This window comes from Microtus oregoni, unplaced genomic scaffold (genome assembly GCF_018167655.1).
Source record: "Microtus oregoni isolate MIOR12 unplaced genomic scaffold, Mior012 000027F_ref0000203, whole genome shotgun sequence".
NCBI lineage: Eukaryota > Metazoa > Chordata > Mammalia > Rodentia > Cricetidae > Microtus > Microtus oregoni.
The window spans coordinates 33,497,983-33,513,470 of record NW_024543086.1 but is presented as its reverse complement, the minus strand read 5'-3'; the positions used below and the strand labels follow the sequence as shown (position 1 = coordinate 33,513,470).

Sequence of the window (15,488 nt, the reverse complement as noted above, 5' to 3'; positions counted from 1 at the left end):
CCATTCCTACAGTTGAAACTTTGCCCTCAGTCTGACCCAGCTCTCTGGCCACTAGGGGTCACTAGTTGGCTGGTCAACAGGTTCGATTGTTTCATTCTTCTCTCCTGTGGCCACCATTATTGAGGATCACCCCAGCCCCAGGCTTGCTCTCTGCAGCTTCATTCATTTCTCCTGACCACTTGTGATGGATCACATTCTACAGATGAGAAGTGAGGCATGAAGGTTGTCATTCCAGGTCACACTGCCACGAACACAGGCACGAATTGTTCTGTGTTATATCCTGCAACCTTTTCTTTTGAAACATGGCCTCTGTGGCTGAGTGTGATTGTGAACCTGATTCTCTCTGCCTTCCAAGTGCTGTCATTAAAGATGGGTACCCCATCCCATATGGTGCTGGGGACTGAACCCCAGGGCTTTGTATGCGCCAGGAAAGCGGTCTGCCAAGTACATCCTCAACCCAAATCCTCTTTTTAAAAAAAATTTTTAGGTGTATGAGTATTTTGCCTGTATGTATGTTAGTGCGCTGTGTGTGTATGTGTACATGGTACCCACACAGGCTAGATCCCTTAAACTGAACATAAACCCCAACATTAACCTTGATAGTTGTGGATAGTTATGGATGAGCTGTCATGTGGGTGCTGAAAACTGAATCCAGGTCTTTGCAAGATCAGCAAGTGCTCTTAACCTCTGAATCATTCCTCTAGCCCCTGCACCAAAACCAAAACCTCAGGAGACAGACTCCCAACCAGGCAGGGCTCCTCCACCAGGGGTACACAGAGCTGTGCCTGACCATTGTACTCCCGAGTGCTCTTCTATTCTGGACTCTGAGTTGAGTTCTATCTGTTGAAATGAGGCACATGCAGGGACACCTGAGAGAGTCCTGGGAGGCTGCTGTGAGCCGCACCATCTGGGCTAGGTCCCTCCAGATGTTTTTCTCATACCTTAGGTAGTTGTGAACCCTATTTTGATGACCCATGAGAGTTACCCAAGTAATGTAATCACTCCTGGGTACAGAGACACTTCTGCCCCTCCAGGGCCAGCAGGGAGACCTCTAAGGTCCCTAGTAAAACCTGGATGGCCAGTGTGTGAAGTGAGAACCAGATGGGTAGCAGGGGTTTGCCTAAGGTCACAGCAGAAGTATTTGACAGGGACTTAGGCTCATGTGGTGGAATGCTTGTTTAGCATGCACAAAGCCCCATGCCGTCCAACCTCTTGTACCACATAAAACCGAGTATTGTATAGTATGCCTGGAATCTCCACACTTCGACACTTAGAAGGCAAGAGGATCAGAAATTCAAGGTCATCCTGAGCTGGAGGCCAGCCTGGGCTACTTGAGATGCTGCTCAAAATTTTTTTTAAAGAAGTCAAAATAAAACAACAAAAAATTGGGTGAAGAAAGATTCTATTCTGAGTCTTTTTGGGAATGACTAGACTCAGGTTCAGCTTCTGCTTCTGTTCCTATCTCTCTATAAATCTTCCAGGCCGTGTGTGTCCCCCATGGAGCTTTCCTTAGGGGTGGGGACTGAACTGTCCCATCTCAAGCCTTACTGATCCCGAGACCCCAGGGATAAGAAACAAGTCCTGGAGTAGGGATTTTACCTCAGTCCTGGCTCTTGAGTCTCTCTCTCCCACAGGACGTGCTAGGAAGAACGTATCTGGAGTCCTCACACCAGGTGTAGGCCCAGACATACCATGGCTGCTGGAAGTATATCCCTAGTCACGATCTTCAGGTCATCTGGAATTGCCTTATTTAATCCTCCTGGATCTGAGGCAGTTTATATTATCTTTTTGCTTCCAAGTTACAGATGAGGAGGGCTGAGGAGGGCTGAGGCTAAGGTCAGTGCAGGAACTGTCCACAGGTCTTCACCCAGTTCTTTTCCTGTCACTGGTGTGCTTGGTACACATGCCAGTGACCCCTGCCCAGAGGTTCCTTCTATTATGCTTCAGAATAACATTAAAAACACGTTCCCTGAACAGCAATCTCAGGAAAAGACATGAAGGAGTCCAGTGTGTTTTCCTGGTCACTGTGTCCAAAGGAACACCTTGAATTCCAAGTCCCTGTCGCTCCATATACCGGTGGTAGAAATGCAAATGGGTGCAATTATTTTGGAGGCCAATTTGGCCAAAATCTAACAAAACTAAATACATACTCTTCTCGTCAAATTCTACATTTAGGAATTTGCCCAATATTTAGAATAGAAAAATTTTATAAAGAAGTATACACAGTGATGTTAACTTTAATTTCCTAGAATCAAGCGGCTTGATACAACTTAAATGCCCTTCACTAAAGGAATGATTAAATTATTACAGTCAAACAAGTGACTAGGATGCAGCCATGACAAATTTGGCTGGTGAGACAGCTGTGAGAGGGAAAGAGCACTTCTGTAGGAGGTGATGCAGCACACAGCACAAGAGCAAGGGTGGAGAGAAGCCGCCCTGACCCGCACACATGTGCTGTTGTACACACACTTCTGCAGGGCGGAGAGAAGCCGCCCTGACCCACACACATGTGCTGTTGTGCACACACTTCTGCAGGGCGGAGAGAAGCCGTCCTGACCCGCACACATGTGCTGTTGTGCACACACTTCTGCAGGGCGGAGAGAAGCCGTCCTGACCCGCACACATGTGCTGTTGTGCACAGTTGCACTCACATACGATCACACATAATAATCTGTGATTTCCTCCACACCTGGGCTGGGCTCTAGTCACTCACATACAATCACACATAATAATCTGATTTCCTCCACACCTGGGCTGGGCTCTAGTCACTCACATACAATCACACATAATAATCTGTGATTTCCTCCACACCTGGGCTGGGCTCTAGTCACTCACATACAATCACACATAATAATCTGTGATTTCCTCCACACCTGGGCTGGGCTCTAGTCACTCACATACAATCACACATAATAATTTGTGATTTCCTCCACACCTGGGCCGGGTTCTAGTCCTTGGCTTGTGGTTGTTTAGAAGCCAGAGGGACTCACCCTGTAGCGAGATCACCACATGTCCAGCAGTCACCTGTCTTTCTTTGCTGGAAAAGAGCAGCATTAGGGTCTTGTTGCCCGGGTAAACTCACTCCTGCTCCCCGCACAGGGCCCAGGAGCGGTTTTTTAAGAAGCATTTCCCCCTCTCTATGCTCTGTTTAATCAACTCTTGTTTTTTAATCAGAACACTTGGAAAACTTAATTCTGTTTTTTATTATTCAACATTTTATACATAATAAATACAAACTTTTTACAGCCACTGTAAAGAAAGCGCATCCGCACGGAGGCTTCCTCTGAGCCCTGACCTGTGCGTGGTGATGCCGCTACTCAGCCTGGAGAGAAGCGTTATTTTTTAAAAAGAAGGCATATTTTTCAACGTTGTCCTTAAAATAAAATTAGCAGCTCTTCCAAAAAAAATTTAAAATATAACAAAAGAGTTAAAATAACTCTGAGGTTATGGGAACTCAAATCCAGGACAACTTGGTTAGCTAGAGAGAACACAAGACTGGGGGGCAGGAATTGCTCTATTATAAGCACTTTAAAGATCAGCAAATTTGAAAATCTTAAAACACCCTTTTAATTTTTTAAACTTAAGAATAAGTTTGATAAACATAAAAAGACCTCAAATAGATCAACAGATAAAGAAATCCAAAAAACAAAAATCCAGATTTATGGAGAAGAGTCATTAGAGCATCGTTGCTAAAGTGATCAAACGACTGGAAATCCCTTCAGCTCTGATATCAGTCAAGATCCCACGGGGATATGTGCGCATTTCAAGTTTTTAGAGATTCTCAGGAGGGATGGAAATTTCAAAGCATCATACAACCTTTAAATCTGTGAATTTCATTTCCTAACCAAGGTAAAAGGAAATTGGCAAACATCACTTTGTTTCCTAGGTCAAGAAGACCTACAGTCCACATTGCTGCTGTGGCCATAGGGAACACCAGGTGGCTCTCCCGTGACCTGCAGGTCTGGGTCTCCTTGGTTTCACCTGTGCAGGTGTGCAGTCCTTTATCCTTTACACAGGAAACAGGTTTCTTCCAGGGCCCACAGGTTCTTCACCCCAGACAAATACCAGGGCAGTGGGACCTGAAGCTGTGCTTTCTGCACGTGACAGCTGATCTGCACCAATCACAACCCAGTGTCTGGGCCAGTACTCTGGCTTGGGAATAAAATAATATAAGGGCCTTCCCCATAGAGAAGCTGCGCAATGTGGACCTGTGTCCTCAATGCAGCCAGACACTTGGTTCAAAGGATACTGGTCAGAAGTGTATACACTGTAAAAACCAAGAGGGAAAACACCCAAAGACAAAAAGAACATTAACGTGGCTCATTTCAGATCTGGAAGCTCCACTTCTGCTCTCGCCATAGCCTCCCTTCTACTCCCTTCTTCTATGTGATGGGCAGGATGTGGCTCCAGCCCTCCAGGTCAGCCCACTAATACTAAACGAATGGCATAAATATTAACACAAAGGACACTGTTGTTTTAGTCTGTTAGTTGCGAAGAGATGTGCGTTAATGCAACTGGAGCTAAGTGCAGGCAGTTCACTTTCTTCCCAGTAGGGTTGCATTTTCAGTATGGGAATGAACCTCAGGGAGGAGCCAGCCTCTCCTGGATCCTTCTTGTTTCCTTATATAGTCAACATAATCTGATTAATACTTAATCAGAAGAGCAGAGTCCACTTGAAGACAGATGAGATCTTTGCCACAGCCTTGTGACTACAGTAATATACTGTACAAGTGCACATGAGCCGTGACTCTGGGTCTGGCCTGGAGTCTCATAGAAAAATGGGCCACCACAAGGCATGAGAGCTGCTCCCCTCTCATCTAGGACCCGCTATGGTTTGTGCTATGGTAGGAGAGATGACATAGAAAATGACAACAAAAAAAGGCACAATCAGGCCAACCAGTCACATGGAATCCTCTGTGGTTTTGCTCTGTTCAAGAGTCATCATCATGCAAAGGTGCCTAAAAACGACTGGCCAAACTCCAAGCCTGGCCTTGATTGTAGCAATAACAGAAGGTAAACCCACTGTCAAACCAATGTGATCTCCACATCCTCCATTTTCTCAGCTGGCCGTCGGTTCTGTGTGGGTGGTGGGGGTGCCGCCCGAACCTGAGCAGGAGACAATTGCAGGATTGTCGTTCAGCTTCCTGACTCAGAACCTGACACATGGAAAGTTCCAATGCTCCTTTTTATAGACACGGACACCTGACTGTCTGGGAAATGCTCCCAGCTTTCCCTGGGTTCCCTACCCTGAAAAGCAGGCCCCATTCTGCATGAAATGTCACATCAGATTGCTTGATGTCCCAAGACATATGTGTTGCTGTAGTCCTAAAACCCTTCTCCAAAGCAAAGGCCTAGGGGTGGCAAAAAGAAGACAGACAGATAAACAGACAGACACACACCCCCAACAAAAAAACAAAAAAGAAGACACAATGCAGGGAATGGAACTGCTCACTATGTCTCTGAGGAGAGCCACAGGGAGGGAGGCTGGAGAGATAGGCAGAGGCAGGTAGCAGAGGGCTTTACTAAGTTACAGGTACAGCCAGGCATGGTGGTACAGCTCAGCATGCAGGAAGTAGAGGCAGAACTGCACAAAGCCAGAGGCCAGCCTGAGCTATACCATGAGGTTTTTGTCTTAAACAAAAAACACAGGGCTGGGAATGTAGCCTACTGGTACATTGCTTGTTTAGCAGGCTGAAGGCCCTGGGTTCAATTCTGAGCACTGAAAAAAGAAGTTGAAGGAAGAACAGAAACAAGAACTTGGGCTTTATTTGAAGGTAGAGGTTTTGGTTGGTTGTAAGGAGTGTCGGGTCTGGGTGGGAAAACATTACTCAACAGCTACAGGAGAGACTGCAGTGGGCATGAGTACTCTGAAGATGACTTAGGTGTCCTGGTCATCTGGATGAGTGACGGTGTCAACCGAACAGTTCAGAGCAGCTGGTTCACTCTGGTAAGTGTCTGTGGTGAGGGGTAGGAGGCTGGACCAATAAGGCAGCAGGAATGACTCCAAGACTTGGAGGAGGGTGTGGGCCCTACTCACCTACACAGGCAAGATCTCAGAGAAGGAACATGTCCAGAAGGGAAGAGATTTAATTCCATTTTGCTGAGTTTGTGGGGCTGGGACATCTAAGCTGTGATCCCAGAATCGAAAGCTCAGGAGAAAGACATGAATATGGGTGTTGTTGGCATGGAAATGGTTTTTATGGTCACTTGGGAAGAATGGTCAATAGACCATGAAGGGAAGCTACAGAGAGGAACAGCAAGTCTTCTTCACTCCATCCCCCTCACCTGTCAGCCTTGCTGCCACTCTGCGCCAGCCTCCTGGTCTTTCTGAGACAAGGGCTTGTGATGATAAATCTGGATTTGAAATCATGATCTTCCTACCTCAGCTTCCTAAGTTCTGGGAATCACAGGCATGTACCACCATGCCCAGCTAGTAGCAAGGTTTTAAAAATGTGTAAGAAACCAAAACAGGCTCTGCTCATCACCTCAGAGTCTTCCCATAACAGAGACCTAGACTAGAGGCCATGACTCCAACACGGTTCTCAGAGCACATCTGCTGAATGAATAAAGCCAATGGATCAAGGGGATCGAGGCATCAAATTCAGATAAAATGAAACTGCCTCCTCCAGACTTCGTGTTTTCAGGCTGTGGCCTGGGAGTGCAGTGGGTGCAGGGTAACAGACCACTAACTGCAGAGATAGATAACCCCGTGTCAGAGCATGTCCTTCAGACCACTAACTGCAGAGATAGCTCCTAAGTTCTTATTTCAATGTCTTTCAAAAAAATAAAACACAGAGAAATAGGTTCTTTAAAAAAATATACTGTAATGTTTGCACCTGTTTTGCCTGCCTGCTATGTATATGCAGTATCCCTGAAGGCTAGAACAGGGCACTGGCCCCCCAGAACTGGAGTCACAGGGGTGCTGGGTATCGAACCCAGGTCTCTTCTGTCTGCTCCTCGACTTGGACTAAAGGTGTGTGCCACTACAGCCCAGCTGAAAAATGGGTTCTTAATAATGTATGCTAAGGAACTGCTTCACTTTATGACTGTATTATGTTTGTATTTGAGCACAGCACAGCTACCCTCTTTGATCTCCCCTGGCTCAGTTGGAAAGTTCCAATGTACACTAGATCAGTTATTTTATAGCCTTCCTCCCTTCAAGAAAAATGATTTTTTTCTTTATGTGTACCATGTGAATCCCTGCCCTGGTGACTGAGAAGGCCAGGAAAGGGCACTGGACTCTCTGGAACTGGTGTTGCAGACAGTTGTGAGCCACTATTGTATGCTGCTGCTGGGAACCAAACTCAGACCCTCTGCAGTAGCAGTAAGTGCTCTTAACTGGTAAGCCAAATCTCTAACACCTCCCTCCTTTTTTTTTTTTTTAAATTTTTTATGGTTTATTTAACTTTATTTTATATACATTGGTGTGAAGGTGTCAGATCCTCTGGAACTGGATCTTCAGATAGTTGTGAGCTGCCATGTGGGTGCTGGGAATTAAACCCGGGTCCTCGGGAAGAGCAGTCAGTGCTCTTAACCGCTGAGCCATCTCTCCAGCACCCTCCCCCACTTTTTTTTTAAAGATAGAATTGGCCTGGAATTTGCTCTATAGACCAGATTAGCCTAGAACTCAGAGACCTGCCTGCCTTTGCCTTCTGGTGCTGGGAGTAAAGTCACCACCCGCAGCTCACTTTATAGCCTTTCTTCCCAACAGTTCCTTTACTTCCCCAACTACTGCATGGCAGATCAGCAACAAGAGGGACCATGGGGGACAAATGATTTCTTACTTTCAATTCGAAAGAACTATGCAATCTATAATTCTTTAAAACAGGAGACTTACAGGCCGCAGCTTGCCATATGAGGTGTCAGAAGTCTGCCTTGAGGCTTGTGAGAACCCTGGTGATTCCGCATGAAGGCTGTTTTCTGAGGGAGAGAACCCAAGAGTTGACGACTGCACAGTAAAGATGCTAGTGTGACAGATGGAGTGCCGAGGCGTGTGCAGGACACTTACATTAGTGTGACATGGAGTGCCGAGGCGTGTGCAGGACACTTACATTAGTGTGACATAGGGTGCCGAGGCGTGTGCAGGACACTTACATTAGTGTGACAGATGGAGTGCTGAGGCGTGTGCAGGACACTTACATTAGTGTGACATGGGGTGCCGAGGCGTGTGCAGGACACTTACATTAGTGTGACAGATGGAGTGCTGAGGCGTGTGCAGGACACTTACATTAGTGTGACATGGGGTGCCGAGGCGTGTGCAGGACACTTACATTGGTGTGACAGACGGAGTGCTGAGGCGTGTGCAGGACACTTACATTAGTGTGACATGGAGTGCCGAGGCGTGTGCAGGACACTTACATTAGTGTGACATGGAGTGCCGAGGCGTGTGCAGGACACTTACATTAGTGTGACAGACGGAGTGCCGAGGCGTGTGCAGGACACTTACATTAGTGTGACATGGAGTGCCGAGGCGTGTGCAGGACACTTACATTAGTGTGACATGGAGTGCCGAGGCGTGTGCAGGACACTTACATTGTGTGACATGGGGTGCCGAGGCGTGTGCAGGACACTTACATTGTGTGACATGGGGTGCCGAGGCGTGTGCAGGACACTTACATTGTGTGACATGGGGTGCCGAGGCGTGTGCAGGACACTTACATTGTGTGACATGGGGTGCCGAGGCGTGTGCAGGACACTTACACTGTGTGACAGATGGGGTGCCGAGGCGTGTGCAGGACACTTACATTAGTGTGACAGACGGAGTGCCGAGGCGTGTGCAGGACACTTACATTAGTGTGACATGGGGTGCCGAGGCGTGTGCAGGACACTTACATTGTGTGACATGGGGTGCCGAGGCGTGTGCAGGACACTTACATTGTGTGACATGGGGTGCTGAGGCGTGTGCAGGACACTTACATTGTGTGACATGGGGTGCCGAGGTGTGTGCAGGACACTTACTTTAGTGTGACAGATGGAGTGCCGAGGTGTGTGCAGGACACTTACATTAGTGTGACATGGGGTGCCGAGGCGTGTGCAGGACACTTACATTGTGTGACATGGGGTGCCGAGGCGTGTGCAGGACACTTACATTGTGTGACATGGGGTGCCGAGGCGTGTGCAGGACACTTACTTTAGTGTGACAGATGGAGTGCCGAGGCGTGTGCAGGACACTTACATTAGTGTGACAGACGGAGTGCTGAGGCGTGTGCAGGACACTTACATTAGTGTGACATGGGGTGCCGAGGCGTGTGCAGGACACTTACATTGGTGTGACAGACGGAGTGCTGAGGCGTGTGCAGGACACTTACATTAGTGTGACATGGAGTGCTGAGGCGTGTGCAGGACACTTACATTAGTGTGACATGGAGTGCCGAGGCGTGTGCAGGACACTTACATTAGTGTGACAGACGGAGTGCCGAGGCGTGTGCAGGACACTTACATTAGTGTGACATGGAGTGCCGAGGCGTGTGCAGGACACTTACATTAGTGTGACATGGAGTGCCGAGGCGTGTGCAGGACACTTACATTGTGTGACATGGGGTGCCGAGGCGTGTGCAGGACACTTACATTGTGTGACATGGGGTGCCGAGGCGTGTGCAGGACACTTACATTGTGTGACATGGGGTGCCGAGGCGTGTGCAGGACACTTACATTGTGTGACATGGGGTGCCGAGGCGTGTGCAGGACACTTACATTAGTGTGACAGACGGAGTGCCGAGGCGTGTGCAGGACACTTACATTAGTGTGACATGGGGTGCCGAGGCGTGTGCAGGACACTTACATTGTGTGACATGGGGTGCCGAGGCGTGTGCAGGACACTTACATTGTGTGACATGGGGTGCCGAGGCGTGTGCAGGACACTTACATTGTGTGACATGGGGTGCCGAGGCGTGTGCAGGACACTTACATTGTGTGACATGGGGTGCCGAGGTGTGTGCAGGACACTTACTTTAGTGTGACAGATGGAGTGCGGGGGTGTGTGCAGGACACTTACATTAGTGTGACATGGGGTGCCGAGGCGTGTGCAGGACACTTACATTGTGTGACATGGGGTGCCGAGGCGTGTGCAGGACACTTACATTGTGTGACATGGGGTGCCGAGGCGTGTGCAGGACACTTACTTTAGTGTGACAGATGGAGTGCCGAGGCGTGTGCAGGACACTTACCACTGGCTGAAGGAGACCGGGGGAAGAACTGGGAGCTCCTCTTATCTGGACTGGGATAAGGGCTGCTGGGAGGCTGGTCATACAGCGGCAGTGGAGGCAAGGACGTGTGCGGCTTTGGGGATGGAGAGATCTGCAACAAAGGAGGCAGAGTGATGAGATGCTGTCCTCAGGAAGGAGTGCTTGGCTGCTTTGCTGCTCAGCATGCCTCCCCTTCCTCTGGAGCTAAGTTATAACTGCTAACACTTGTCAGTATCACAGAAGCAAATGGGCCTGAAATAAATAAACTCTGAAGCTTCAACTTCATATTGCACTTAACACTTCCTTCTCAAATTTCATTATTCTATTGATTCTAATGGATCTTAAACAGTTACTAAGCCAATGGGAACATTCTTCTACTGGGCAATTCAGCTAAAGCTGTGAAGAACAAAATGGGGACAAACGTGTGAAGATAAAATCACTGGTTGAGTTTCTGACTTCCCAGGTCTTCTCCATACCGACTAAGCAGTCACAATCACACACTTTACCCTCCCATCTGCCAGGCCTGCTGGAACAGATCTCTAGAGAGGACAAATCAAACCGACAATTTCCCGTAAAACAACACTTAGTTGTGGTGAGGGAAACTGACCCCCCCCCCCCCCCAGCTCTGGCAGAACCTGGGAAAGGCAGGGTTCTAGTGAGGTAGCAGGGCCAGCTAAAGGCCATACTGCAGAAGCTAGCCAAAGGCAATACATCCCCTCCCTGGCTTCTTTCTCTCCAGCAAAATCTCTTAAATGTCATATGAAATTCAGTATTTTAATGAATTCAGAGAAAACAAGTTAGGAAAGAGAATAGAATGTAAGATGGTCATTTTCTACAAAGTCCTAACAAGTCTCTAGTTTTCCAAATTCAGCTGTGCATGCAGACACCTGGCTATTAAGGGATAGAAGGAAGGAGAAGCTTATCTACCTTTTCCCTCTCATGTACCTGACTCTCTCTTGCCCATGGAGTGTCACCATTCTCTGAGGCTGAGAGCTCTTCCACTAGCACCGATGGGAATACGCCAATTCGCCCACTGAATTCCCCTTCCCAGAAGCCATCGTCATCTTGGTTTTCTTTGTTCAAGATACGGATAATTGCTCCCTCAGGAAAGGACAACTCGTCGTCTGTCTGGCCCTCATAATCATAAAGTGCTTTCACAAAACAGACTGGAAGCAAGAGAAAGACAAACCGGTGAGAACAGACAAATGCATTGCTTTTGTCCTTAACTTTAAGACAAGGTCTTTTCTGTAGCCTAGACTGGTCTTAAGCTTGCAACAATCCTTCTGCTTCAAACTCCCAACTCCTAGGGTAAACAGTGCACACACACCATTCTAGCCAGTAGGACTGATTTCGCAACCACCCTTTTGCTCCAGGACAACTAGTGAGCATCATACAAGACAAAATTAAGTTTTAAGTTTTTACTCACTGAAAGTAACTTTATGCTTCTCCTGAACAGAACTAGTCCTATCAAATATAGGAAGACATACAACATAAAGTGCTTTTAAATACTAAAGGTTTTAGTGACTTTCAGGTACTAGTTAGGTCAGGGCTGTGACCCGACCGAGTGTCCATTTTAGTCTTTACCACTAGCATCTCCATTGAGGCCTGAACCGAGTTCTGCTTCTGTGGAATTGCTGGACGTGTGTGACCGACTGTCCAAAGCGGCCAGAGACTGCAGCATGCTCAGCAGGCTGTTTGAGGTGGGAAACTGTAGGTACTTTTCTGGAACATAACCCACTTGTCCAACTTTATTTCGAGCCTGGGTAAAAGACAGGGGAAAAAAAGCTTGTACACACAATCTGGACAGAGTATACCAGGAACCACAATAAATGCCTAAGACATCACAAGAAGGGGTGATATGAGCAAAGGAATATACCTTTACCCAGTCTTCCATATCTCCATCTTCAATCACTTCTAACACCTCATGTTCCTCAATGGTCAACTCATCTGGTTGAGAAGCCTGCAATGTAGGATGGCCATGAACAAAATCAAAAAGGTTAGATAAGGAGCAGATGTGAGCTGATCATAACAAAAGCCAGGGATCAAAACACTGAGATGATTTTGAGAAACAGAATTTCAGTGATGTAAAACTGTCATAATGAGGTGAAGTTTTACTTTTGAAAACTGAACAAAATAAAACGGCAACAGAAACTGGCTCCTCGAGAGGTATTCAGGTTCAGTGAGCAGAGCACAGAGCTGGGGGCAGAGGGCATGGGTGCTGCTTCCAGCCTGCTTATCTGCTGTGCTTATCTGCATGAGTTATTCAGCATAACGCCTCCATTTATTCCAAACGGCAAGTCAGCTTTGCCATTCTCTGAAGAATGGTGGTCAATGGCAAGAATAAGCACAGAACCAAGATGACCTGGGAGGCGCTCGGATGGAAGTGCATGGGGTGAAAACGCAGACACCATGTACACGGATTGCAGTGTGGCTCGCGCAGTGCCGAGGGCTCCTCTGCAATCAAAGAGGAAAGTTATGAGCAAGCCAATGACTGAGGTGGGTTTTCTCCAGATGGATGTTTCTCCATAGCTCTAGAAGCTTTACTGTCTCAGCTGGCACCCACCACCACATCTGCTTTTGAGACACAGAACCCAGAGGAAACTCAGATGCTCCAGAGGGAACTCCACCAAGAAAGGAAAGAGTCTCCACCAAGGCCTCCTGAAGAGTCTTGTCTGTCACGTGTGACATGTGTCTTCTAGTTCTCCAGTAAAAAGCCTTCAAAGCTTTCCCCAAGTCCACTATCACACCAGGCTTTATTGTCCTTCAAATCTCAAGTATAAAGTATCTCCAAATTATTCAAACAAACAGAAGGGGGATTTAGGATCTCAGGTAATCTCACTCAATCTTGCTACGTAGCTGAGGATGACCTTGAAGACCTTGAATTTCCGATCCTTCTGCACCCACTTACTGCATGGTGTGCTGCACCACATTACTGTTGAAAGTGATTTGCTTCCTGAGACACCTTTCCCATCTCATTAAAACCCAGCTTATGGATGATGCCATTGCTTCCTGACACAGAAAAAGGACTCAAGATTTTCTTTCCCCCTCCAAGACAGGGTTTCTCTGTTTAGCTCCGGCTGTCCTGGAATTCACTTTGTAGACCAGGCTGGCCTTGAACTCAAGAGCTCTGCCTGCTTCTGTCTCCCAAGTGCTGGGATTAAAGGTGTGCACAACTCCCTTAGAGCTGAGTAGTCCAGCTTCAGTCAAATTCTAGGCAAATGACCCTAAGGTGTTGAGGGCTAGAGAGACTGCTTGGCTGTCAGAACACTGGCTGTTCTTGCAGAGAACCTGGGTTTAATTCGCAGCACTCACATGGCAGCTCACAACTGTTTGTAAATTCAGTTCCAGTCGACCCAGTGCCATCTTCTGGCCTCCGTGGGCACCAGGCACAAATGTGGTACAGAGACACATGCAGGCAAAATATAAACATAAAAAAATATAAAATTTTAATTTTTCTTAAAAAAATGTCTTTGGTCTTTTGGCTTCTTCCCACCTCACCCTACCCCCAACTAGAATACAAGGTCCACTAAGGGCAGAGGCTTTTGGTCAGTGTCACATTCCAGACCTAGAGAAAAAGCACTGCTGGTACATGGAGGTGCTCACCCATTGTTAAATAAATGGGGCATCTGGCGATCTTTTCCTTATAGGGTTGCTGAAGGGATTAGGAACAAGCAAGTAAAAGCAGTTCTTTCTACTACTTGTGATTTGTGGGGCAGTGAGCGTTCTTCCAGAACAGCCACTGTGCGCTACTTGCTTCTCTTTTACTTCTGTGAGACCTTCGCAACTTCCATGCACAGCACTCCGGCTAGCTGGTCATTCCTGTGGTTTTCTACTAAACCACTAACATGGGCTATTTCTTCTCTCATTCCAACTACAGATAGCAAGAAATTAGTAAATAGCTACTAAGTCAACAATCTCAATCCTGTGTCCTTAAGTCAGAAATCCATTCCCAGGTATCTTTAAATTTCCTGTATTTTGCTTTCCTGGTTTTAAAAGTCATGGTTATTTATTGCAGAAAAGCTGAAGAATATAGAGATTCTGGTATTCTTCGTTTGTATTTGACATTTATAGTAAGGTTTGTTTGTTTTTGAGATATAGTCTTACTATGTACCTCTGGTTGGCCTGGAACTCACAAAGATCTGCTTGCCTCTGCCTCCAGAGTTCCGGCGTTAAAGATGTGCACCATCACATGCCATACTTCTTAAAAAATTTATGTGAGTTTTGCCAAGTGTATGTCTGCATTTTGGAAATCAGTTATCTTTTTCTATTACATGGATTCTGGGGATCAAGCACAGGGCCAAGGGTTGGGATTTGAACCCAGAGTCTTACACGTTAATGAAGTACGCTACTACTAGGCTAAACTTCTGATTCCTACTCTGGTTTACCGGGGAAATGACCGGGTATGTCAGCAGAAGAGATGGGGAAGAATGTGAGCTGTCTGAAATCAATTGGGACTTAGGACTCTCCATTAAGTATCACAAATCCTATTTCTGGAACTTGCAAGGAAACATAACAAGAAGTAACATCAGGAAATAGAGCTTTAGCTCTATACCTTGGAAGACCTTTCCAAGTATCTCAGAAGAGACTTTAAATCAGATGTTTATCAATACTGGCAAGTTACACTGGCAAAAGCCATAACCCTTTTAGGAAGAAGAATTATGTGTTTAAATTTAATGAATGGATGACAAACTCAAAAAAGTCCAGGAATTACTAGTATTGAGCAGTAGATGTAGCTAGCCAACATTCAGCACATGGGTGGAGGTGGGGTGTCGGTGCACAACAGTCAGAAAGTTTTCTCTATCACCTGTCACCTGTGGCATATCCTCCTCTACTGTCTTACCACGGTGGGGCCAGAGGACTCATTTGCTCATGTCTTCCTGTATCATTCACTCACTCATTCTACAATTACATTCTGTGCCCAGGATTGTCACAGATGCTGAACACACAGATAAGGAACACAAAGGTTCCATTTCTGTGGTTCTTCAGTGAGGCGCCAAAGAAATAGGAAAACAGATATGATAAAGTTTAGTTAGTCACAAATGTCAATTACGTGTTTCATTAGGTAACGGTCAACAGTGGACTACACAACATATGTAGTGGTCCTGTAAGATTACAGTAGAAGTCAGGCACGGTAGGTAGTATTTCTTGTCTGTAACCCCAGAACTTGGTAGGTGAAGCAGGAGGGCTGCCCCAAGTCTGAAGGTATCTTCTACATAGGCTACAGAGTGAGATCCTATCTCAAAAAGAAAATTATAATGGAGATGAAAACTTTGTCACCTACTGATGTTGTAGCCATCATGATAC

The 15,488-nt window shown here is 46.7% G+C and overlaps 1 protein-coding gene across 3 annotated transcripts in view; it reads right to left on the bottom strand.

Moving 5' to 3' along the window:
• Positions 1 to 3,184: 3,184 nt before the first annotated feature.
• The window catches only part of Fchsd2 (FCH and double SH3 domains 2), a 215,412-nt gene continuing 203,108 nt past the window's right edge, over positions 3,185 to 15,488 (bottom strand). For all 3 annotated transcript variants that reach the window (XM_041676210.1, XM_041676212.1, XM_041676211.1), the window contains 6 exons: positions 12,061 to 12,144; positions 11,769 to 11,943; positions 11,130 to 11,350; positions 10,167 to 10,296; positions 7,838 to 7,920; positions 3,185 to 5,106 (listed from right to left, as the gene is read on the bottom strand). In XM_041676210.1, the coding sequence (XP_041532144.1) occupies positions 5,026 to 5,106; positions 7,838 to 7,920; positions 10,167 to 10,296; positions 11,130 to 11,350; positions 11,769 to 11,943; positions 12,061 to 12,144 (774 nt within the window). In that variant the 3' untranslated portion in view covers positions 3,185 to 5,025. The remainder of the gene's footprint in view (positions 5,107 to 7,837; positions 7,921 to 10,166; positions 10,297 to 11,129; positions 11,351 to 11,768; positions 11,944 to 12,060; positions 12,145 to 15,488) is intronic.